This window comes from Macaca thibetana, chromosome 14 (assembly GCF_024542745.1).
Source record: "Macaca thibetana thibetana isolate TM-01 chromosome 14, ASM2454274v1, whole genome shotgun sequence".
NCBI lineage: Eukaryota > Metazoa > Chordata > Mammalia > Primates > Cercopithecidae > Macaca > Macaca thibetana.
The window spans coordinates 15,823,098-15,847,487 of NC_065591.1; the positions used below are offsets into that span (position 1 = coordinate 15,823,098).

Sequence of the window (24,390 nt, forward strand, 5' to 3'; positions counted from 1 at the left end):
TGCACGTGATGGGCGTCCGTGGGTCTGTCTGGGCTGGTGGTGGGAGGGGTGGGGGTTGGTGGAGAGTGGCTTTGCTTCAGGCTTCTTCCTGAGGCTCACACACTCCTCCTGCTTTCACTGTTCTGAAATAGCATCTGGACCGAAGGCCCATGAATATTTCACAATGATAATTCTGTGACCTGGACAGCCTGCCTCTAATTTACCAGCAGCCCCCCTCCCCCTGCCCAGGCCCCAGCAGCCCCTCCTCCACCAGAGCTCTTGCCTGGCTGTCCCCCCAATCCAACCCATTAACCTCCTCAGAGCCAGCCTGATACAATTCCCTGCAAGACCCCAGACTCCGAGCTCCCTGGGTTCCTGGCCAGCTGCTCTCACTCTCCCCCAACCCACCCCACACCCTTAACCACAGTCTACCTGCCTCAGGCTTAGATGCTGATTTCTTCTCATTTCTTCCTCTTCTTCTCAAGATCATTTGACCTACCCAGCCAGAGTCACAGAACCTCAGCCTGCCTCCTCAAGCCCTAGCATCTAGGCCCCCTCTGTCTTTCTATTCCCACCTCCCAAGCTAGATTTTTTTCTTTCTTTTTTTTTTTTTTTTTTTTTTAAAGACAGAGTCTCTGTCACTCAGGCTGGAGTGCAGGGGTGTGATCTTAGCTCACTGCAATCTCCACCTCCTGGGTTCAGGCGATTCTTGTGCCTCAGCCTCCTGAGTACCTGGGACTCTAGGCACCCACCATCACGCCTGCCTAATTTTTTTGAATTTTTAGTAGAGACGGGTTTTCCGTCATGTTGGCCAGGCTGGTCTCGAACTCCTGACCTCAAGTGATCTGTCCACCTCAGCCTCCCAGAGTGCTGGGATTACAGGTGTAAGACGCCACACCCCACTTCAAACTAGATTCTTTATAAAAAATGTTTAAGAGACTCGGTCTCGATATGTTATCCAGGCTAGTTTCAAACTCTTGGCCTCAAGTGATCCTCCCACCTCAGCCTCCCAATTAGCTGGGATTACAGGTGCAAGCCACCACACCCAATCTAGCCCAAGCTAGATTCTTAACCCCAAATTCAAACTACCAAACTTCTCTCCAAGTGCTCAGTCTGATGAGACTTACCCCTAAATTCCAATGCAAGTACTTCTTAGCCTGAGCCCTTCCCAGTTCCCAGCCTCTCTTCCACACACCAGAAAGATGAAGGTTCTGATTGTACCTCAAGCCAGTCACGTATCCCAATTTGGGATTCCTGTCCCTCTGATCACCCTAGCTCCTCAGTCCCTCTTCTAGCCTGTTTGGAAACCTGCTTCTCTGACCTGGTTCATCCCTGATGGCTTCTACCTCACAGGAGCTGAGAGAGAGACCACATATCCTCAGGGTTGCTGTGTGCAGGTGTGTAGGCTGTGCACTGCAAAAGGGCAGTTAGCCAAGGAAGCAAGTGTGTGCTGAAACCCAGCCTTGGTCTCTGTTTGCTAAGATGTTTGCTCTGGCACGGGGCTGCGTTTCCCTGAGGGAGCAGTGCCTTTTTCACATTTACCCAAAGTCATGTTTGGGCTGTCTGTGATCAGGAGTGTGTACATGATTCCTCCTTGCAGAACTGCTCTTGTTTCCTGAAGGAACAGGGTCTGGAAGAAGGCTGTTAACCAGCCAGGAGGGCTTCTCCAGGCTTCGTTCCTCAGGCGCCAGACAACTCAGGGTTGGCTGCCGCTCTTCCCCTGGACAAATGAAGAGAAGAGGTGCCACCAGCACCCACTCTTGGCTGCCAGACTGCGTCTCACCTGGAATGCAGGGCTTCAGTTCCTCATCATGAGGGAGAGCGCACACCACCTCCAGCCACCAGGAAGCTCTCTGATGGCGTGGGAAGGCTCCCCTTCTCCCACCCTCTTGGCCCGGAAATCCTTACATTCTGAGACCTCATTCCACTTTTGGGGTCCCAAGTCAAGAAATCTTACAGTAGGTAAAATAATAGAATTTTTTAATAAATTTTTTTTCCCAAACAACTTCTTTTGATCTTCACCACGCAGGGGCCACAGTGGAGAGGAAAGTTCTCTCCAGGTGCCCTAAAAAGTGTCCAGGGTAGACTTAGGAGAAAAGTATTCCTCCAGTGTCAGGAGGTTGAGGGGACTAGGGTAAGCAGGGGTCAGGATCAGCCTGGCCCTGACTGAGGCATCCCCCAAAGGGTCCTGGGTGGGGCTCCCTGGGGGAGCTTCCAAAGGCTCTGCTGGTGGAAGATGCTCTGCAGACAAAAGCCCCTTGGGGTCCGCTGTGCGCCCTTAGGAGCGCGGGTCAGCGGCTGCCTGGGGAGCCCCACCCTAGCCATGGGATGGGGAAGAATTAATGGCCAGAGTTGGGGAGGGCAGGGCTGAGCCACCACACGCGCCCTCTTGGGGCTGCCATAAGTCAGGACAGCCCAGGAGGCAGGCAAGGAGAGGAGGCCTGGTCCCCGGGGAAGGAGAGGAGCTGGGAGGGGAAAGGGAACCAGCAAGGCCAGGGGCGGGGGCGGGACTGGGGCCGGAGCCGCAGCCCCGGGTGGACGGGAAGCGGGGATCGGACACTGGCCTCTTCAATCTCAGCACCGCAGTCAGAGGTGGTGGGGCACCAGGAGCAAGAGGCAAAGCAGAGGGCTGGGGAGCCCGGCCGAGAGCGCAGGGCCTCGGGAGTCCGGGGACGCCTGGCAGGCAGCGCCGGGGCACGTCTGCTCCCCACGCTGGTCCTCACCCCCGTAGCCACCCCAGTAGTCATCCTCGGTGGGCGCGTCCCCGCCCTGGCGCCCCTGCGAGTCTTCGGCGGGCAGATCTCGGTAGAGGGTGGAGGGGTCGGCGGGGGGCGCCCCGGCGTCTGCCACCCCGTACAGGTGGTTGGAGGAGCTGTTGCCGCGGGCGCGGCTGCCCGGCCGCGTGGGTGAGGCGGGAGGACACGCCTGGAAGTCGGCCTCGCGGAGCGCGCGCAGGTCTCGGCCCTGGCGCTCCGGGGGCGTGGCGCAGGTCACGTCGGAGCTGGACACGCGCGCGCGCTGGAACCAGGCCCAGAGCGGCCGCGCGCGGCAGTCGCACGCCCAGGGGTTGGCGTTGAGCCGCAGGAACTCGAGCGAGGGCAGGTCGGCGAGCGCCTCGCCGGGCAGCGAGGCCAGGCTGTTGTTGAACAGGTAGAGGATGGTGAGGCGGCTGAGGCCGCGGAAGGCCGCGCGGTGCACGCCCTGCAGCCGGTTCCCGTGCAGCAGCAGCCGGTCCAGGCTGCCCAGGCCGCGGAACACGTGTTCTGTGAGCAGCCGCAGGCGGTTCCCGTGGAGGAAGAGGTGGCTCAGGTTGGCCAGGTCCGCAAACAGGTCATCCTAGGTGGGGTGGGGTGGGACACGGAAGAATAGAGTGGGCCTAAGGCAGGGTGCGGACCCCGCTGGGGCCTGGGCCGAGGGAGGGAAGGGGGTGCACCGTGGCAGAAGAGAAAGGGTTGACCTTTTGATTCATTGCATCCTGGATTTGAGTTCTGCCTCCTCTAACCTATTTGCTGTGGAAAAAGTGGTATTGGTGAGGTCAGTGGTTTTTAAACTTTTCGGGTGTATTAGGATCCCCTGCGGATCTCTGAGAGGGCGGCAGGGTCGGGGGCAGAGTTTCTGATTCAGGAGGTTTGGGGTGCAGCCTGGGAATCCGCATGTCTACAGGCTCCCCAGCGAAGCCAGTGCGGCCATGGCAGGACCACAGTTTGAGTTTCAGAACTTATGGTTTGGTGAAGTATGGAGACTGGGGAGCCAGCCTTTCTGATTTCAAATCTTGGATCTATCATTAACTGATGCCACCTTGGGCAAATCACTCAGGATATCTGTGACTCAGTTTCCTCATCTGTATCATGTGGAGGTTAAATTAAGCAGCATGTATGAAGGTGCTTAGAACACCTTTCCTTGTGGCGTTCCATGAGCTAGCCATTTTTTTTTTTTAAATTTTTGTTTTTGTTTTTGTTTGTTAGCCATTATTCTTAAGTTGGCCAAGCCAGTCATCTCTCTGTGCCTGTTTCCTCATCTGTAAAATGGGGATGAGTGTACCTACTTCCTGGGTTTGTTCTGAGGATTCCAGAAGATGGTTCACATAAAGATCATATGAGGGCAGTGCTGGACACGTGCCCAGCACACAGGGATTCAGTCCAATGATGAAGCCCACAGACTCAGCACTTAGAGCCCTGGTTCAAAATCCAGCTTGCCTTTTCCCTAGCTGTGTTATTTTAGGCAAGTTTTAACCTCATGGAGTCTCAGTTTCCTCAGTATGTGTAACATTCCTTATTATGTATAACTCCCTCAGCAGGCTAAAGGAGGGCTGGATGATAAAATGCTGTTAAGGGTACAGTATCTGGCAGGTGCATAGTCAACCATCAATAAATGGTGGCTACTATGACAATAGAGGCTCAGTTAGAATTGGGTCCTGTCCCTTTTCTTTAAAAGAGGAGCTCCCTGGGGGAACCAAAATCCTGCTACTAGGCTGGGCATTGCGGTGAGGGGCATCAGCTCCACCCCCAGAGGCGGCAGGAGAGGAGAGGAAGGAAGCCGCATTGTATTACTACTCCCCTTAGAGGCGCTGTCCCACCTGCCTGGGGCTAGGGAGTCACCTAATCAGGCCACGTTAGTGTGGAAAGGACCTTGGAACTATGGTTCAGAATTAACGGGGGTGGAGGGGGGTGTGGCCCACGGTGGCAGTGGGGACTCCTGGACTCTGCATTATAACCACCTCACCAGGGTTAGTGAGCTGATGATCAGCTGACTTGGGAGCTAATGCCTTGGCACCCATCAGCCCATCTCACTTTTTTAGAGGAGAGCACCGGGGCTCAAAGAGATAAGGGCTTGCCAGCGAGGGGAGCAGGACTTCAGCTCCCTGACCTCACTGCCTTGAGGTCCTCCCTTCTTGTGCAGGGCATCACTGTGGTCAGCAGGTTCCAGGAGGTCCGGGTCTCAGAACAGGAGCATCCACTCTGCTCAGGCCAGCTCACCCCGGGGGGCCTGTTCCCTGACTGTGGCTCTCCCTCCCTCACTGCCTGGGGAGACACTCCCCTCCCCGTGCCTGCCACCCAGGAGCCTGGTCAGAGGCCTCAGGTTGGGGGAGGGCGTTGACTCCCAGCCCACACCCACAGCCTCCACCTTCCTGTGCTCCTGCCTGTTCTCGCCCCCTCCCATCTGGCTTCCGCCCTCTTCGCTACAGGAACTGAGCCTGCCAAGAGCCCTCCTCTTGGCCACATTGAGATCCGTCCCCCTCAACCTTCTCGGCTGCCTCTGACACCAGCGTTCTCCGCCCCCTGCTGCCACCACCCCAAATCCTGGCTCAGGCCTCCAGCTGGCTCCTTGCACCTCCCTGGCCTCAGACTGGCTCACCATGGCCTGGTGCTCTTTTTCTCTTCCAGGCCCATCCAGGGGGTAGGCTTGGAATCCCTGCCACTCAAACACCTAAATAGGGTTCCTCTTTTTATGGAGTGTCAGCAAGAGTAGGACACACCCAGAGATGTATGGTCAGAGGATCGATAAGGGGCCAGGGGTGGGGGGAGAGGGAGCAGGGGTAATTCACATTTTGGGGACCTCAGGAGGTCAGGAAGAGTAGACCAAAGCTTCAGAGATCCTAGGGAATTCAGGTACCTTTGACCCACAGCCCCAGGTTTTGGCACACAGAATTTCTTCATTCCAACCTCCTCTCCTCTCCTTTTGTTTCTCTGCAAAAAGTCCTGCCCCTCCCTTCTCTGAGCCTCCACCTTGGGGTCCATTGCCCCCTCCCGCTATCCAAGCTGTTGCCAAATCCCGTTGCCACTTCCTTGACTGTAGCTCTCAAATCCGGTCCTTCCTCTCTCCCCTGTTAAAACCATTCTCTGTGCATTAATAAGCTCTTGACTTTCACAGCCCTAGCTCTTCCTCCGCCCCTCCCTATCTCCCCTCCCTCTGGGCTGAGAGCCTCTGCTAAAGTCATCCTTTTCCATTTCGAAAACCACATTTCCCTCGCCTCCCCACTGGCCGGTTCACAGCTCCCTGCATCCATTTGGAATCTTAACGCGGCATCCCTGCCCGCTTCCCTGACAGCATCCTGTTCTTAACCTTGCCTCCCTCCAAACTCCCAGCTCTTGGCTCTGACACTAATCAAATCAGCTGCTGGGCTGTGTGACCTTGGACAGCTCCAAGCACCTCTCTGTGCCTTGGTCTTTTCATCTGTGAAACAAGGGCCTTGGGATAGGTGATCTTTAAGATCCCATCCGCATCTGATTTTTATGAATTGGTGAGTTCTGGGATGTGCCTCATTCATTCAACAGAGCTGTACCGAGTGTCTACTCTGTGCCAGGCACCCCCGCTCACAGAGCTCATCAGTCTAGGATGGGTATCATCGTCATCATCGGCGTCAGCAATGTCAAGCAGGTAACTTACTGAGCTCTTACCGTGTGCCAAGCTCTGTGTTACACAGATCCTATATAGTAACTTAATCGTCACAACCCTATGAGGTGGATACTATTATTATCTCCGTTTCAGAGATTAGGAGAGGGAGCCTCAGAGAAGTGAAGTGACTCGCCTAGGGTCCAACAGCTCATATGCAGTAACGTGGCTCCCAACTCCAGAGACGACTGAACAACTGCACTGTGGAGTCAGACAGACCTGGGCCAATTCTAGGTCACGTTCCTTACTAGCTGGGTGACCTCGGACTGTGCTTTTATTTTGCTGGGCTTCAGTTGGTGTCCTCCCTGGTAAATGTTAATGGATAGCTACCATTCATTGGATACTCACTTCGTATGAGACACTGGGCTGAGCTCAGTAGTGTCTCCTTTAATCCTCACAACCCCTGCTCCCCAACGTACAGGTTATCCCCATTTCACAGATGGGTCAATCGAGGCGCAGCGTGGTTAAATAACTTGCACAAAACCATAGAGCAAATTGGAGGTGTGGCTGGGATTTAAACTGAGATCTGATCTGCTTGACCGTAAAGACTGTTTTTAAACCATTCAGGCCAGCCGCGTACAGTGGCTCATGCCTGTAATCCCAGCAGTTTGGGAGGCCGAGGCGGGTGGATTGCTTGAGTTCAGGAGTTCAAGACCATCCTGGGCAACATGGTGAAACCCCGTCTCTATAAAATTACAAAAATTAGCTGGACATGGATGCACATATCTGTAGTCCCAGCTACTGGTGAGGCTAAGATGAGGGAATTGTTTGACCCCAGGAGGTGAGGCTGCAATGAGCCAAGATTGCGCCACTGTGCTCCAACTGGGTGACATAGTGAGACTCTATCTCAAAAACAAAAACAAAACAAAATAAACAAACAAAAACCATGCAGGCCATTGTAATGATTGAAAGAGAAAACAAATCTCGGCCAGGCACAGTGGCTCACACCTGTAATCCAGCACTTTGGGAGGCCTAGGCAGGCGGATCACCTGAGGTCAGGACTTCGAGACCAGTCGGGCCAACATGGTGAAACCCCGTGTCTATTAAAAATACAAAAAATAGCCAGGCATGGTGGCACATGCCTGTAATCCCAGCTACTTGGGAGGCGGAGGCAGGAGAATCACTTGAACCTGGGAGGCAGAGGTTGCAGTGAGCCGAGATTGTGCCACTGCACTCCAGCCTGAGCAAGAGAGCAAGACTTCATCTCAAAATAATAATAATAATAATAATAATAATAAAAAAATAGAAAACAAGTATCTTTATCATCTGTCTACACTTGAGTAGGGAATATGCTCTGGGAGAACAGGGCCACTGTTTCTGTTCTCCCCTGAATCCCTAGCACCTGGAACATTGCCTGGCATGTGGTAGGTACTCAGTAAATATCTGTAGATGAATGAACTCACCTGGCACAGTGCCTGACATACAGCAGACAGTCCCTGAGAACCTCCACCCAACCCCATCTCCGTGTCTACCTTCCGCAATCTGAAAAGCTGTGGTCCTCTGGTGGAGCTTCCTCCAAAGCTCCCCTTTAGGGCAGGCCTGGCTCCATCTTGGGTTACACCTGTACCCTGCAGATCTCACCCCAACCCACATATTTCCTCACCTTCCTGTGGCATCTCCCAGCCCAGCTCCACCAGGCAGTTCACAGGCAGAGGCTGTTTTTTCCATCTCCTCTATAAAAGGCCAGGTGTGAAGTTGCTTCCTTCCCATGATGCCTGGTACCATTCATGCCAGGGGCGTGGAGAACAAACACTTCCTATTTCAGAAGACCTCAGTGTCCACCTGAGGTCCCCTCTGCCCAAGCCTTTGCTGACCTCAGGTCCTGATTGCTGTTCTTGGCCCGAGAGTCAATGGAGGATGGGATCATAATAATAACATTTTTTCAGCACTGAACTATGTTTTTTTTTTTTCCTTTCTTTTTGAGATGGAGTCTTGCTCTGTCACCTAGGCTAGAGTACAGTAGCATGATCTCAGTTCACTGGAACCTCTGCCTCCCAGGTTCAAGTGATTCTTCTGCCTTAGCCTCCCTAGTGGCTGGGATTATAGCCACCTGCCACCGCGCCTGGCTAATTTTTGTATTTTTAGTAAAGATGGGGTTTCACCATGTTGGCCAGGCTGGTCTTGAACTCCTGACCTCAAGTGATCCACCCACCTTGGCCTCCCAAAGTGCTGGGATTACAGGCATGAGCCACCATACCAGGCCTGAACTATGGGCTTTCTATACACTAACTCGTTTCCTATTTACAGCCATTCTTGGTGGAAGGTATTATTTTCATTATTCCCAGTTTGTAGATAAAGTAAGTGAGGTTCAGAGAGGGTTAGCAACCTGCCAAAAGTTAAATAAGTCAGAAAATAGCAGACCAGGGATTCAAGCTCAGGACCTCTGACTCCAAATTCCTCCTAAACAACTAATATATATTGATAAGGAGATTCTGAAAGCATTAAATGCATGATCAATTTGTAGTAGTATTTGATTTCAGTAGTAGCAGTAGTAATTGTTATTATAGTGCCCATATCTTGAGAGTATGGCCTTGTGCTAAATGCCTTACATTTTAATCCTTACAAAACTTCTTAAATAAGGATTATTATTGGCCGGGCGTGGTGGCTCACACCTGTAATCCCAGCACTTTGGGAGGCCGAGGCGAGTGGATCACCTGAGGTCAGGAGTTGGAGGCCAGCCTGGCCAACATGGTGAAACCCGTCTCTACTAAAAATACAAAAATTAGCTAGGTGTAGTGACACACGCCTGTAATCTTAGTTACTCAGGAGGCTGAGGCAGGAACATCACTTGAACCTGGGAGGCAGAGGTTGCAGTGAGCCAAGATCGTACCACTGCACTCCAGTCTGGGCGATAGAGTGGCACTTCGTCTCAAGAAAAAAAAAAAAAAAAAAAAAAAAAAAAGATTATTATTTAGTACTATCCTGATTGCCATTTTAGAGATGAGGAAATGGAGATTGGGAGAAGTTAAGTAATTTGTCTAAAGTTATATAGGAGCCAGGATTTGAACGTAGGTCTTGCTGAGTCCAAAGTGTGTGCTTTCAAACACGAGCCTGCTCATGGTACTCCAGAGTACTGTCCCCTTGTAGCCAGATCACGAGATTCAAGCACCAGCTCTTCCTGGCTATATGGCCTCAGGAACATTCGTTCCATGTCCCTAGTGCCCCTAACTGTCCCTATCACCAGGCTGTTGTGAGGCTGAATGTGATGGTGAGAAGACATGAGCCTCCAGTCACATCGACAATGGTTGAAAGATTTATGATTAGAGGCAACTATATCTCTATAGAGTCTTCAGGGCCCCCAACCTCAGCTTCTCCATTGTTAACAAGGAGGCAAAAATAATCTCCCAACTGGACTATAGAAATGAGATGAGGTGGCTGAGTGCACTTCATAAACTGTGAGGTGCTAGGCAAATTTAGGAAGAGGACAAAAGGAGGGTGTTGTCTGGGACTCACTCATGACCTCAGTATAATCCTTGAAGTTGACCCACATCTTCAGGATGGAGTCCAAGTTGGGCCACTTCACCGAAACCAATGTTAAATAAGGCTCGTTTCTTTTTTTAAAATAGTATTTTAACAAGCATTTATATAGCACTTACCGTATGCCAAGCACTATTCTAAGTGCTTTACAAATTATTCATGCATTTAATGCTTTCAAAATCCCTAGGAGATGGGTGCTCTTGCTACCCCCATTGTACAGATGAGAAAACTGAGGTCTGAGGAGGTTTAAAAAAAAAAAGCCACACGCTTGTAAATGGCAGAGTGGATACCTGTAAAGAGCTTGGCACAGGGACTGACCCTGTGTACCCACTAAGTGGTGGCGGCTACTGCTATTACTGTCACTATTTAGGCAACAATAGAATAACAGAAGACATATTTCTCCAATATACTGTGCATTTTACTTCTTCCCCTCCTCATGGGAATGGTATCTCTGCGAAGGCAGGGGGTTTGGTGTGTTCTGTTCAGTGCTGTATTCTTAGCACCTAGCTCGTAGTGGGCGCTCAGTATATTTGTTAGATTGTTATGGCTATTGTTATTATCATTAGCATCATCAGCACTGACCTGATTTTCCAACCAGCAGATTGGTAACTAGTTAGGCACTAGCCCTGGATGAGGCAGAGGCAGCACCTTCCAGGTTCCAGTAGGGAGAGGGCAGAATTTGGATATCCTCACCCCCTTCCAGCCAGAGGCTCTGTAGCCAAGGGAAGATTTTCTCAGGGTGGCTTGGAGGGTGTGTTATTGCTTCCTGGAGAAATGGAGCGGGAGGATTTGCGTGTCAAACAGTCAGCATAACAACAACAATAAACAATAATTAGATCAATAATAATAACAATAAATAACAATTACTGTTATTCCTTCCATTTTCAGAGCATCCATTCTCCAGCTGCATAACAGAGATTTACCCTTTTCTTTCTTCCCCTGCATTGAGATGACAGGTTTGGACAACGAGAATCTAGAAGGGGTGTGGGCTTCTCCCGTCCCGTTACCCAGTGACTTGGAGAGAAGCGCAACTTTCTGTGGGATGCCGGTGGCTGTGGCTCTGCCTTCTCTCTCTACTTCCCTGTGATGTGGGCAGATTTGAGGGTGGGTGAGAAAAACAGCTGCAAAGGCCTTTGGGCAGTGGACCTTGGGGGAAGGCAGAGTACCCTGAAGGCAAACACGTGAGATCAGAGAAAGAGACAGATACACACACGCAGACAGACATGGGGGTGTATGCAGAGTGGGTGTGTGAAGGGAGACAGACAGAAGAGGCAGAAGACAGATGGGGGAGGCAAGTTAGTGAGAGAGGCAGTGATGGATGGAAAGGGATAGACAGACAGACAGGCAGAGGCAGAGAGGTGAAGGTTGTGGAGTTAGAGGGAGAGGGAGAGAGAGAGAGAGAGGAGCAGCAAGGGACCTAAACAGGTAGAGAGACAGAAGGGACGAAGTAAAGCCCCTGGAGAATATGAAAGACACAGAAACTTAGAAAACAGACGAGACAGAGAGAAATGGAGATGCTGAGGCAGGAAGGGTGGCCTGGGGAGAGAGGAGGGATGCACACCAGGGTCGGAGAGCAGAGGGGCCCACAGAGAGGGGAAAGCAGAAAGGGGCTGAGGGTGGGCGCAGGGCAGGCTCACCTGTAGGTGGAGCAGGCTGTTCTCCTGGAGGTAGAGGTACTGCAAGCTGACCAGGCCGCGGAAGATGGTGCCGGGCAGGCTGCTGAGCTGGCAGCGGTACAGATGCAGCGACTGCAGCCGCTCCAGGCCCTGGAAGGTGTCGGGCTCCAGCGAGCGCAGGTGCCGGTTGTCACCGAGGTCCAGCTCCTCCAGGGCTTGCAGGTGGCGGAAAGTGCCCGGGTAGATGGTGGAGAGGTTGTTGGAGAAGAGCCACAGGGTGAGCAGGCTGGGCCCGAAGGTGCCTGGCCGCAGCGTGCGGATTAGGTTGTTCTGCAGGAAGAGTCGCTGAGTGCTGGGTGGCAGGGACAGCGGCACAGAGGAGAAGTTGTTGGCCTGGCAGCTCACAGTGGGTGGGGATGAGTAGCAGGTACAGAGCATGGGGCAGCTGGGGGCCGCTGGGGGCAGGGCCAGGAGCATCAGTAGGAGGCAGGCCGAGGCGGGAGCTGTGGGGAGGGGAAGCAAAACTTACAAGGTGGGCTTCCAGGGCAGGAGTGCCAGCCCACCCACTTGGTAAAGGCCTAGATCCGGCTGAATATGGTGGCTCACACCTGCAGTCCCAGCACTTTGGGAGGCTAAGGCAGGAGGATTGCTTGAGGCCAGGAGTTTGAGACTATCCTGGGCAACATAGGGAGACCTCTGTCTTTACAAAAAAAAAAAAAAAAAAAAAAAATTAGCCAGGCACGGTGGCATGTGCCTGTAGTCCCAACTACTTAGGAGGCTGAGGCAGGAGGATCACTTGAGCCCAGGAGTTTGAGGCTGTAGTGAGCAATGATCACACCCTTGTACTCCAGCCTGGGTGACACAACAAGACCCTGTTTCGGGGGAAATAATTAAAAAATAAAAATAAAGGCCTAGAGCCCTGGCGCTCCCATGTCTGGGGGCTCAGGGGACAACGTTGCAGCCTCAAGTGGCCTGGCCATTTCCACTTTCTGAGGCTTCTGGTATATTAAGAAATAATGCCGAAAGGTCATTGTAGAAAGCACCGTGAATTGTTTGAAGAATGATCATCTTTTCATTCCTGTGTTGCATGTTTGACCTTGTCTAGAGATTAATGTCAAAAGACTAACGTCAGGGTTTCTCTGCCTCAGTATTGACAGTTGGGCCGGATAGTTCCTTGTTGTGGAGGCAGCCCTATATAAGGCACTTAGCAGCATCTCTGTCTTCTACCCACTAGATGCCAGCAGCACCCTGCCTCCAGTTGTGACAACCAAAATGTCTCCAGACATTGCCAAATGTCCCCTGTGGGGCAAAGTCACTCTACTGGAGAATGACTGGAAGTAACTTGGGACCCTTTGGAGATCTGAGGCCCGTGTGAAATGGACTCACCCTGGGGTCTGGGCTTGCCAGCCCACTGGTGCCTAGTGCCCTACTTTCCTGTACTTTTCACCCTTGCAGAGTCAGAGCCTCTCTGTGCTGGGAGGGGCCTTAAGTGTCAGGGTCCCTAAGTGAGGCCACCAGCCAGTCCTAGGCACGATGCAGAATTCCTGGGGGGACAGCCTGGGAATCTGCATTTTACACCCCAGGCTCTCCTCATTCGCAGTTACTTAAACAGTTTTTTCTTTTTTTCTTTTGGAGACAGGGTCTTGCTCCATCGCCTAAGCTGGAGTGCAGTGGTACGGTTACAGCTTACTGTAATCAACCACTTGGGCTCAAGCGATCCTCCTGCCTCAGCTTCCTGAGTCGCGGGGACCACAGGCCCATGCCACTGCACCCAGCTAATTTTTTAAAAATTTTGGCCGGGCGCGGTGGCTCACGCCTATAATCCCAGCACTTTGGGAGGCCGAGGCGGGTGGATCACGAGGTCAGGACATCGAGACCATCCTGGCTAACACGGTGAAACCCTGTCTCTACTAAAAATACAAAAAAAAAAAAAAAAAAAAAAGCCAGCATGGTGGCAGACGCCTGTAGTCTCAGCTACTTGGGAGGCTAAGGCAGGAAAATGGTGTGAACCTGGGAGGTGGAGCTTGCAGTGAGTTGAGATTGCACCACTGTACTCTAGCCTGGGCGACAGAGTGAGACTCCATAAAAAAAAAAAAAAAAAAAAAAAAAAAATTTGTAGGCATGGGGTCTTGCTATGTTGCTCAGGCTGGTCTCAAACTCCTGGCCTCAAACAATCCTCCCACCTTGGCCTCCCAAAGTGTTGGGATTTCAGGCATGAGCTACCGCATCTAGCCAAAAAAAAAATTTTTTTTTTCCCAAAGTAACTTTTGAAGGTTGAATATGATCCATCCTTCTTACGATACTGATGGAAAAGCAGGCCCAGAGAGCCTGGGGACTAGAAAGTGGAGTGCAGGTGCCTGTACTCATACTTTAATAGGGGTGCAGGGACTCCCATCATCCCTGGCCTTTACCTTCCTGCCGTCACTATAGCTGATAAAGTTCTAGGCCGGAACTCGCTTGACCTCTACACTTTCTCATGATTTCCAGGTGACTCCTGGGATTTTCTTCTGGCAGTTTTGCCTGGGGAGAAAGGGAGCCTGCACCCCCAAAGCCAGGCAGTCATTCCCTGGGCACACGGTGACTGAACACCTTCTGCTTCAAGCAACATCCTAGGCTTTTGAAGGCAGAGGGGAGGAAGAGCTGTTTCTGCACCCTGAGATCCTGGGGCTCCTTGGGGTCCAGAGACCCTGGGAGAGACTGAGGGGCTGGTGATTTTGAGTGTGGGATCTCCAAGGCTGCGAACTGCACATGCTTAGTGGTTGTTTTGTATGTGATGTGTCACGCTCCTGAGGTTGCCGTGTGTGTGAATGTGTGTATGTGTCTGTGATTTTGGGTAGTGGCGTGAGCCAGGTGCTCACCAAATGCAGTGCTGCTGAGCCAGGTGTGCACGCATGGGACTGACAGGCCCCGAGTGTGGTGCTGGCATCCCAGCTGCCCTGGTGTTCCTCCTCCAGAGCGGGGAGCACACAGGTGCGGGGTGGAAGATCCACACTCCCAGTGTGCTGCTCCCCGCTTTTGGGCCCCACCGTGAGTGTCCCCGGCCCCTCCCGGCGCTGCGTCGGTGCTGCGTCGGTGCGTGCTGGCTGTCCTCCGCGTGTGTGTGAGCGCCGGGCCCCGTGCGTGTGTAGGCTGGGTGTGATGTAATACTCAGTGACACAGCGGCTGCTGTTCCATTCGTTCACACCGCCTCCGCGTTTCTCGGCCCTTCTCACCCCTCCCCCGTGCGGCGTTTCACGATTACTTTCTCCTCCTGAGTTTCTCAGACCCACGTGGGGTGGAGGAGCAGTGTCTCTCACCCCTCATCTGAACCAGGCAGAGGTGGAGTGTGGAAGCACAGTGGGGATGCTGAGTGGGTTTCATGAGGGTTGAGGTTTGGGGCTTAGAACTGGAGATTTCAAAGCCGGAAAGGTCCCCTCGATTCCTCTGGTTCAAGCATCTGTTCTACTGAGGTGATGATTGGAGCTCAGAGAGAGCAAACGACTTACCCAAGGTCACACAGCAAAGTGTTGGCAGGGAAAAGGCTAGAAAAGTCTCTCGATGCCCAGCCAGGGCACTTCCCTTCCTGTCAGAGTCACCCTCTGATCTCTATCTCACTAAGGACTTGACACCAAAAGAAGCCAAATCCTTCTCTGATCCCTTAATCCTACCCCTTATCCACAAGCTCACCAGAGTGTGAGCCCTGATGGCCGCCAGCCCCTGGAGGATTACAGAGTTCTTCCCCAGCCTCCGCACTGACCGCTGCCCCGGGAGGGACAGAGGGAAGGATGTGCAATCTCAGAGGGCCCCAGAGGCATGGCCCATTCCCCTGGCACCAGGGCTCCTTCCGGCTTGAGGGTAAACTCTGCAGGAGCTGGCAAGGGTGCCTACTCCTCTTTCTTTCCCTAGACTCTCCTGCTCCCCACCTGCCCGCATTAGACTGCTTCTCTTCTCTTTCCCCAGGCTCCTGCCTTCCGTCTTGTTCCCATGTCTCCCTCAGCCAGGGCACCTCCCCCAGCCCATGACAGTGGTCCCTGCAGGCCCTCTGAAGAGCGACCCCGTGCTGGGCGCCCCTCCATAACAGCTGCTGCATAACAGTGACTCTGTTGCCATTTCTGGCCCTTGCCACTGCCGTGCAAAGCAGCTGTAACCCAAGGAGCTCATCCATAATTCACGCTGCGGCTCTCACTGGAGGCAAGGAGGAGGGGAGAGTGGGGGGCTCTGGGCTTCACTGCCCCCAGGCCTGCTGGGGCTGGAGTGAGCACTCCAGGGCAGAGGTGGCGGGACTGGGGGGTTGGAGGACCAGAGAGCTGTGCCTTTCCCTCCCTCTCCGGCCCTCGGTCCCTGCCCTGCCCAGTGTGTGCCCTTTTCTTTCTTGCCATGTCCCTTCCCCACCCCCTGTTCTCACACCTCCTCACCACCACTCCCCTTCCCTCCAGGCCCAGGCCTCCTCTCTCTCCCGAGGACCACAGCTCTGCTCCTGGCCTTCATTTTGTGAATTCCCGGTGGAGACTGGGGCAAGATGCACAGAGTGTCAGAGCTGGAAAGGGGGATACCTCGGTGGCCACCTAGAGCCGACCCCTCATGTCACAGGTAACACCGCTGAGAGCTGGGGAGGGGCAGTGTCAGTTTCTGAGCACCCCAGGCCTCCTGACCAGATCTCTACAGCTTGCCCTCATTGTCTTTCTCAGAAGCCTTCATTTCATCCCTCCACTACTTCATGGACAGAGGAAAGCCCTTTGTAGCAGCCTCCCCCACCCTCTCTGCTCACCCCTCCTCTAAAGTCAGCAGGGGATGGCTAGAGCTGCAGGGGAGAGTACAGCAGGGTAGGAGGAAACCAGGAAGCACCTATTTTGTCCCAGGCACTGCATTTGTACATGTTAACTTCTTTATACATTAAACACCACACACATAACCCCCTAGAGGTCAGTATTGTGGTCCTCAATTTGCAGATGAAGGAAGGGAGCCCCAGAAACATGACACAGTGGCCTCAGGTCATGCAGCTAGTACAAGGTGGAACCCAGATTGGAAAAGAGGGGCATCAAGCCCATGTCAGAGAGACTCTCTGACCTTTCTTTAAGAGGTCATCACATCCTCCGCAGAAACCACACCTGAATGTGTGAGACACTGCCCTTGAGGTAAAGACAGGAGAAAAACTGCACACAGGTGCCTAGGGCTGGGCCAGCCACAATGCTGAGTCTGTGTGACCATTTCAGGGTCAAGGCAAGAAAGGGACTCCAGCTCTCTCTGCAAATTTCATCTCCCAGGCTTCCAGTTGCAGTTGCTCTACAGTAGTAATTACATTTGGGAGTCAAGAAGAGATGACCCCTGTCCAGAAGATATGGCCAGAACTGACCAGGGGAGGGAGCCAAGAGAGGCTAGAACATGGTATTGATCCCGGAAGGCTGAAGTATCCAGAGCCAAAAGTATCCGTTCACTGAGGGACCACTGTCCAGGACTCTGGCTATTAAACCTTGGAGTACCAAGGCTCAGAAACAAAGTTCTCAGCCCACAGGCCACTCTTTGGGCTGGAGGCCCCTGTAGAAGAAGGAACTTGAGAAGGAGAAAACTAGACCCAAGGTAGGGGGCAGGATCCAGGCTACCCACCCACAGGGCAGAGTCTCTGGTGGAGAGTGGGATGCTCCCTGGAAAGGCAGCGGAGGCCTCTTGCTCTGAAAGGAGGGGTACAGGGTCCCAGACGAGAAGCAAGGGCTCCACACCCCACAGGCTGCTTCAGGGAGGGGCCAGGGCCTGCGGGCAGATGCTGAGGGGGCAGGGGCTGAGGAGGTGGGAGCTGAGGAGTGGGATGGAGGTGGTGGTGATACCAGTGACGCAGGGGCCTGGGGAGGCACTGACGCGGGTGACGGAGGTTTAGAGCTGCTGCAAACAGCTTCTCACTCTGCCAGAATGTAACACCCCAAAATAAGCAGCCACCGTGGTGGTGGCGGTGGCTGCAGAATCCAACGTCCGGGCCGGATAAATAAATGGCAGCACAGGAGCCGGCCTGGTTGCCCACCCTCAGAGGCTGCCACTCCCCTTCCAAAGTCTTCACCCTCTGTCCCTCACAGCCACCCCCAAGGCTCTGAGCTCAGAGCACCCCCCATCTGGCCCACCAGCCACTCCCTGAGAGAAGCAATGTGGCAGGCAGGCGCTTTGGGAATGGAGGGCTTCCCACGTGGAAGTAGTTACCAGAAGCCTCTTTGTCTCATCCCTGGGCAGCACCCCCCAGCCCCCAGTCCCTCTCTCCCAGCCTTTCTCTTCCTCCTCCTTGTCCCTCCTCTCCAGCCCTTCTCCCACCCATGGTTCCCGGTCCCCAACCCTCTTCCCCGGTTCCTGATGCCCCTTCTCTAGCCACCATCCCCATCCTTCTCTGGTTTCTGATCTTTCCATTCTCCTTTTCCATTCCGGTCCCCAGGGTCCCAGTCCTAATTCTCTTTCCTGCTACCTCCATCCCGGATTCTGGGTCCCCATCCCTAGTCTTCTTCCCACCCCTCCCCTGATCTGGTCTTTCCTCTCCTTCCCTCTTCCTTGGTCTTCACCTGGGTCCCACTTCCCTCCACGCTTTTCCCGTCTAACCTTTATTCCTTCTCCCCCTCCCCCGCTCCATCTCCCTCCTCCTTTCAGCTTCCCTCACCACTTTCTCCATCTTTGACTTCCCCTTCCTATCACTCTCCCCCTGACCCCTCCCCACCCCACCCCCAATCTCTGGCCCACACCCTTATCTGTCACTCAATCAGTAGAACTATCCTCTTTCTAGCGCCCTCCATCTGTCCTACCAAAGAGGGCCACTTGGATTTCCCTCTGCGCCTCCTACCTCCCCAGACAGCCCCCTACCCACACCTCCTGTCTTCCCAGGTGGCCAGAAAGTGCTGAGGCACCGGGCAGGAGGAGTTGCTGAGTCGGCGCTTCCCGAGCCGGCCCGAGTCCTCGGCGTCCCCCGGAGCAGGTGGAGCCGGGACAGTGGAACCTGAGCTTCCCTCCCCCCTCCGGGCCGGGTCCACCTGCCCCCAGCGTCCCACCTCGGTCACGAGCTCCTCGCACGCGCCCGCAGGCTCCTAGCCAAGTGCCCCCCTGCTGAGAGCAGCCCTGGCGGCGGGGGCGCGGCCCCAGCGCTGAGCTTTTCCCCTTCCCCAGGTTACCCCACATCCCCAACTGCCCCACCCTAGATCCCTGAAAGAAGGGACGCCCTGCTTCTCTCCCCAGGATGCCCTCCGCTCTCCCGCCGCCGGGGTTCTTACCTTGCAGCAGGCGCCTGAGCCCGGGCAGCATCTTGTCTCGACGCTCGGGGGAGGGGGCGGCGGGGGGAGGGCGCTCCCACTCGCTCCCTGAGCCCGCCGGATGCACGGCGGGGACCCCGCGGGGCTCCGGGAGGGCCCGGGAGTCCCCGGGCTGCGTGGCCGGGCAGCTGCGCTCTACCCTGCGCCCCCCGGGCTGCGGGCCTCGGGAGGAGCCATCGGCCCCGACGGGACGGGGCGGGGCGCGACGGGGCGGGGAGGGCTGGGGCTGGCCGTCAACGCCCAGCGCCCGCGCCCCGCTAGCTGCACTGTCAGCTCGAGAGTCCGTCAGTCCGTCGGTCCGTGCGCCCAGGCTGCTAGCCGAGGGAGAGTGGGGACAGCGAGGAAGCTCTTCCCAACCACCCCCACTCCTTCCCGCACTCGCTGGCTCCTCCCTCGCTTGCTGACTTGCCGACTTAACCCTTTCTTGACCACTAGGAGGCGGGAGCGGCTTTCTAACCCCCCTCCACCCCACCCCCCTCCCCCCGCTCAAGGGACCCGAAGGACTGTGTTCGATCGTCCTCGCGGCGCCACGCTTCTAGAGAAATCCCTTCTTGGGCGAATGCGGTAGTTTAGGGGAACCCCGTGGACTTGTCCTGTTCCCCCCTCCCAACTTTCCAGGAGAAGATGAGCTTCTGGGTCACCCCCTCCCCCGCCCCCAGCCGCGTCCCTCGCTCCAGTGCCCCGGCCTCCAGCGTTTCTGTCCCCTGGGACAGCTCCAAGATTCCACTTTTCCTTCCATTCCCAGACCTCAAGCCCAGTGTGCGACTATAAGAATAGCATATGCAAGAGTTTGTGCGTGCAAGATCGAGTGCATATGAGCGTGCACGTGCGCGCAAGGATGCTTGTGCAGGTGTGACTCAGGATGCTTGCACGTTACCCTTTGTACGGGCTTGGGGAAGCGGGGGGCACGTGAGTGTGCACACGGGTGAACGGCTGCGAGTCCGCCAGCGTGCATGTCTAGGCTGGTGGGAAACGTGAGGCTGTGAGAGGTTTTGCGCTTGCGATCTTGGGGATTGGTGGAGAAGAAATATGTGCCCGGTGTGTGTATGCCCCTTAGCGCATTTACGAGCGGGTGCGAGTTGGGCACGTGTGCGAGTGTGTGCGTTTTTTTGTGTATGTGTGATGCGTCCGGGAGGGGAGATCTTATCCCCCGCGGGGGTGCAGGAGAGGACCCAAAGCTGGGGAGAAGACTGTTGGTTTCGTGCGAACTTCCTCTACCCCCTTTTAAAGAGGGGCGGATTATGGTCTCACTGGAGCCTCTCTGGCCCTTCATGGCGGTATCAGCCGACCCATCACCTATGCACTTCCCTACAAAGGCTCCCAGGTCTTGACTCGGTCCAGCTCGTCCGCGGAGCCGCCCCGGCGTGGGATACGCTCGGGGCCCTCGGGGGAGCCGCTTCGGGTACGGTGGCCAGGCAGCACCGGCGGGGTTGGGGCTGCTGGAGCCGCGGGTGCGGCCGTGCGGGACCCCTGAGCCCCCTGCGCTGCCGTTCCCGCCAGCACAGAAGCCCCTCGCCCCGCCGCCCGCGCCGCGGCTCCTCCTTTCCTATCCGTGCCAGCGTCCAACGCAGTGCCTGGCATACAGTCGGCGCTTGATAAATGTTGGTCTTATTCTTCCCATTCATTCTCTGCTCCTTCCACGGTTTCTCGTTCTTCTTGCGTTTTCATTCGATTTCTCTGGTTTTCTCCCCCGACTCTTATTCCTATTTCGTGGTCTCCGTCTCTGTTCCCTCCCTCCCTCTCTCTCTCGGGCCTTTCCTCTCTCTACTCGTCAGTTTCCCTGCCCGGTCTTCTTTCTCACTGTCTCTCCGTGTCTTCGTCTCTCTCCTCCTCCCCCTCGGGGCTCCCTGCATCTCTGTCTCTCGTCTCTGTGTGTCTCGGTGTCTCTGCCTCCCTATCTCTCTCCCTCTCCCCCAGTTTCATTCGCAAGTTCCCGGCCCGCGGGCACCTCGGCTCTCGGGCGCCCCCTGCTGGTCCCATTTTTGGACCTTCGGGGCTCCCAGCTCCTCTCTGTGCCCCTAAATTTCCTCTCCCGCCCCTCTCGTTTTCAGATCAGGTAGAAACAGAAGGGAACATCTCTGGGGTTCCCGTCTCCCCTCACCCCGGGCTCCCCCTATCTCCGGGAGGCAGGACCCACCCCGACTAGGGCCCGCGCCTGGGGGGAGGGCCTGGAGGCGGCGGCGGGGAGGGAGTGTTGGGGGTAGCAGGGTGGGGTTTGGCGTCCTTCCCCGGAATGAGCCGCGGCACAATCTGTCGCTGGGTTTGTTTGCCGAGCTGCCTCCGGAGCGCAGTGGGGCTGGCTCCCGGGGAGCGAAATATCACAAGATGCGGAGACAGACGCTGAGGGGCGGGTGGGCGGCGGGCTGACTCAGGTGTGCTGTCATCGGTTCCCGGGGCCCGCGCTCTTCGGAGAGGGGTGGGAGGGGACCCCGGGCCCCCAGCGCAGGCGGAACCCCGAAGCTGGGAGGGGAGTTCCCCCTCCCGGGACGAGCTGCGAGGAAAGGGAAGCCCCGTCCAGGAATCCCTGGCTCCAGGCAGTCGCAGCCCCTCTGCTCATCCCCGCCCCTTATACAGGTGTCACGGTTTCCCATAATTATCTGCTGACTCATCCCCTCCACACCCAACTAGACTACCAGCTTTTTGCGGGCAGGGAACTCGTGTCATCCATTGTTGTGTTTCCAGCAGGTGCCCACTGAAGACTTTTGGATGGTTGGCTGGTCTCGTTTTACAGTAGGTGCCACAAAGCATTTGGTCTTCTCTGTAGAGAACTCTGACCCCTCTTTCCTCCCGCCATCCACATTTGCTGTCCTCGCTCCACCCAGCTCCAGTTAGGGTTGGGGGGAGGGGGGAGAATTGGAAACCTGAGTCTGGAGATCAGAGTTCTCCAGGTGACCCTAGACAATGTACTCCCCTTCCTTGTGCCTCAGTTTCCTCATCTGTACGGCGAGGCTACCCGGTCATCGCGAGGCTGCATTAAGTCTCCAGGCACTCCACGTATGAGAAAGTGCTTGGTAAAATGAGCTCTGTGTGTGTGGAGGGGTGGTAGGTAGGTGATGTCGTTACTATTTTGGCAGTAATTCTTTGGTGACGATTGTTGTCCCAGTAGAATCAGACACACCATGCCTGAACATGAGTTGGGCTTCTGCAGTTAGACGTTTTGAGATCCAAGGAGTAAGCTGATGGCAAGGTGTAATCGAGGACTCAGCCTCTGGCTGGACTCTGGGCTGGAGGCTTGGCCGGGCTTTGGGGTGCTGGGTCTTCAGGCTTCGGCCGCAGTGCTGGCCCGCCCTCTGGTGGCTCTAGGTGGATCTGCAGCCCCACGGGAAGCCAAGATCTCTGGAGATGGGCTCAGCGACGGATTTTCCCTAGAAAGGAGGAGGACACCCCCCGCCCCGCCCACCCCATTGTCTGGAGAACAGCGGGCTTTGGAAAGGAGACCAGGTAGAAGGAGGAGTATATTGGCACAGACTGGATGAGTCTGGACTTCCGAGTTCCCACTTACTAACAGCGCAGCTACTGTCAATGTGCCACCCAAGATCCCACTTCCCTCTGGGCATACCCGCCGAGTGAGTCCACAGAACCTCCCTGGCTCTTCCCTTCACCGCTTTGGCACCTTCACTGTGTAGAACGCTTGGCGGTTAGTGTGCGAGGTGCGGTGGCTCAGTGGTCGAGAGCACAGGCTTTGATGGGTTTGTGCCCTGGCTCTGCGGCTCTCTAGAGCGGGGACCTTGGGCAAGTCGCTTCCTTTTTCAAACCCCAGTTTTCCCATTCAGAAGATGGGAGGGGCCGGGCATGGTGGGTCGTCTTGGTAATCCCAGCAATTTGGGAGGCTGAGGCGGGAGGACTGCTTAAGACTAGGAGTTCAAGACTAGCCCTGTCAACTTAGCGAGACCCCTGCCTCAAAATTAACCAGTCAATCAATAAAAGAAATTGGGGGGTGTTGACGCTAGTTCCGAGCTCAAGTTTGAGACCATCCCTGGTGACTTAGCAGGACCTTGTCTCAAAATAAATAAATGAATAGATAGATAGATAAATAAATAAATAAGGTGGGAGGAAGGAGGGCCATACTGCTTCCCAGCTCATAGGGTTGTTTGAGGAGTAAAAGAAACAAAGCATGAAAGAACATAACAGAGTAGCTGACCCTGTGTTTGATAAATGCTGATAATATTATTTTTACTTTTAGCCTAATGACAATCTGGAGAAATAGGCATTGCAGTCTAGAGGCAGAAAGAAAAATGATGACCTGCAGTCATTTTTTTTTTTGAGACAGTGTGTCACTCTGTCTTACTCTGTCACCCAGGCTGGGGTGCAGTGGCATGATCCCGGCTCACTGCAACCTCCACCTCCCAGGCTCAAGCAATCTTCCCACCTCAGCCTCCCAAGCAGCTGGGACTACAGGCAGATACCACCACGCCTGGCTAATTTTTGTAGAGATGGGGGTCTCACTATGTTTCCCAGGCTGGTCTTGAACTCCTGGAATCAAGCAATCTGCCTGCCTTGGCCTCCCAAAGTGCTGGGATTGCAGGTGTGAACCGCTGCACCCGGCACCTGTGGTCTCATAAGGAGTGAGTGGCAGAGCCAGGTCTGGGGGTCATTTTTTAGATATGACTTCCTACCCACGTGAACTACCCCTCAGATGACCTTCACAGCTCCACCCTACCTGGCACTTGCCAGGGATGCCCACTGTGGTAAAAAGAATCCTGGCCCAAATTAAAAGTCCTGAGTTCCAGCGTGGACTCTGCCTCCGGACAGCTGAGTAACTGGGACAGACCTCTCCTCTCTGGGCTTCAGGGTCCCATCATTGAAGGGAATATCTTGGACTCTATATTCTTGAGAGTCCTGCAAAGCTGCATCTTAGTATCATCTGGGTGTCTCCATGACTGCCAAACTAGAAGTTACCAAAAATGGAGCCTCTCAGCTAGATCCCACGCTGCCTCCACTTTCCCAGCTCTGGGCACGGGGGAGAATCAGATTTTCTAGGGATTCCTCCAGACCCCACCCTGGGCTCCTCAGCTCTCCCACTGGTCACCAGACCTGCTCCTGAGCCAGTCTGTGGCCCCACGTGCTGCCTACTGTGCTGGGAGGTGGAGGGACGGAGGTGCACTTGTCACCCACACCCTTCCACAGTGAGTTCCACGCCCTGTTCTGCCTGGCCCAAGGGGAACAGGGCTCCTTTCTAGGCCCTTTCTAAAACAGGGAAGAAAACCTAGATTAGCATAAAGGGCAAGGTTGTCAGAACATGTTTTTCTCTTTCCTTGTCTCGTTTTTAGGGTCCCTGTCCATGTATTTATTTATTTATGTATTTATTTATTTCGAGATGGAGTCTTTCTCTGTCACCCAGTCTGGAATGCAGTGGCAAGATCTTGGCTCACTGCAAGCTCTGCCTCCCAGGTTCAAGCAATTCTCCTGCCTCAGCCTCCCGAGTAGCTGGGACTACAGGCGCACGCCACCACGCCCAGCTAATTTTTTGTATTTTTAGTAGAGACGGGTTTTCACCATGTTGGCCAGGCCGGTCTCAAACTCCTGACCTTGTGATCCACCCTCCTCGGCCTCCCAAAGTGCTGGGGTTACAAGTGTGAGCCACCATGCCCAGCCTATTATTTATAATATAATGGGTATATATTAAGCCCTTGCTTCATGTCATGAACTTATGTGTGCTGGCTGATGTAGAG

The 24,390-nt window shown here is 54.7% G+C and overlaps 2 protein-coding genes across 2 annotated transcripts in view; both read right to left on the reverse strand.

The window, feature by feature from the left end:
- Positions 1-24,390, reverse strand: part of SERPING1 (serpin family G member 1) — a 437,682-nt gene that overhangs the window by 140,526 nt on the left and 272,766 nt on the right. The gene's annotated exons all lie outside the window — the stretch shown is intronic.
- On the reverse strand, positions 1,943-19,113 carry RTN4RL2 (reticulon 4 receptor like 2). Its single transcript, XM_050758545.1, has 3 exons — positions 18,680-19,113; positions 11,487-11,968; positions 1,943-3,315 (listed from the first exon to the last, which is right to left on the reverse strand). Exons 1-3 carry the CDS (start codon positions 18,708-18,710, stop codon positions 2,566-2,568), a joined length of 1,263 nt encoding a protein of 420 aa, XP_050614502.1. The 5' UTR covers positions 18,711-19,113; the 3' UTR covers positions 1,943-2,565.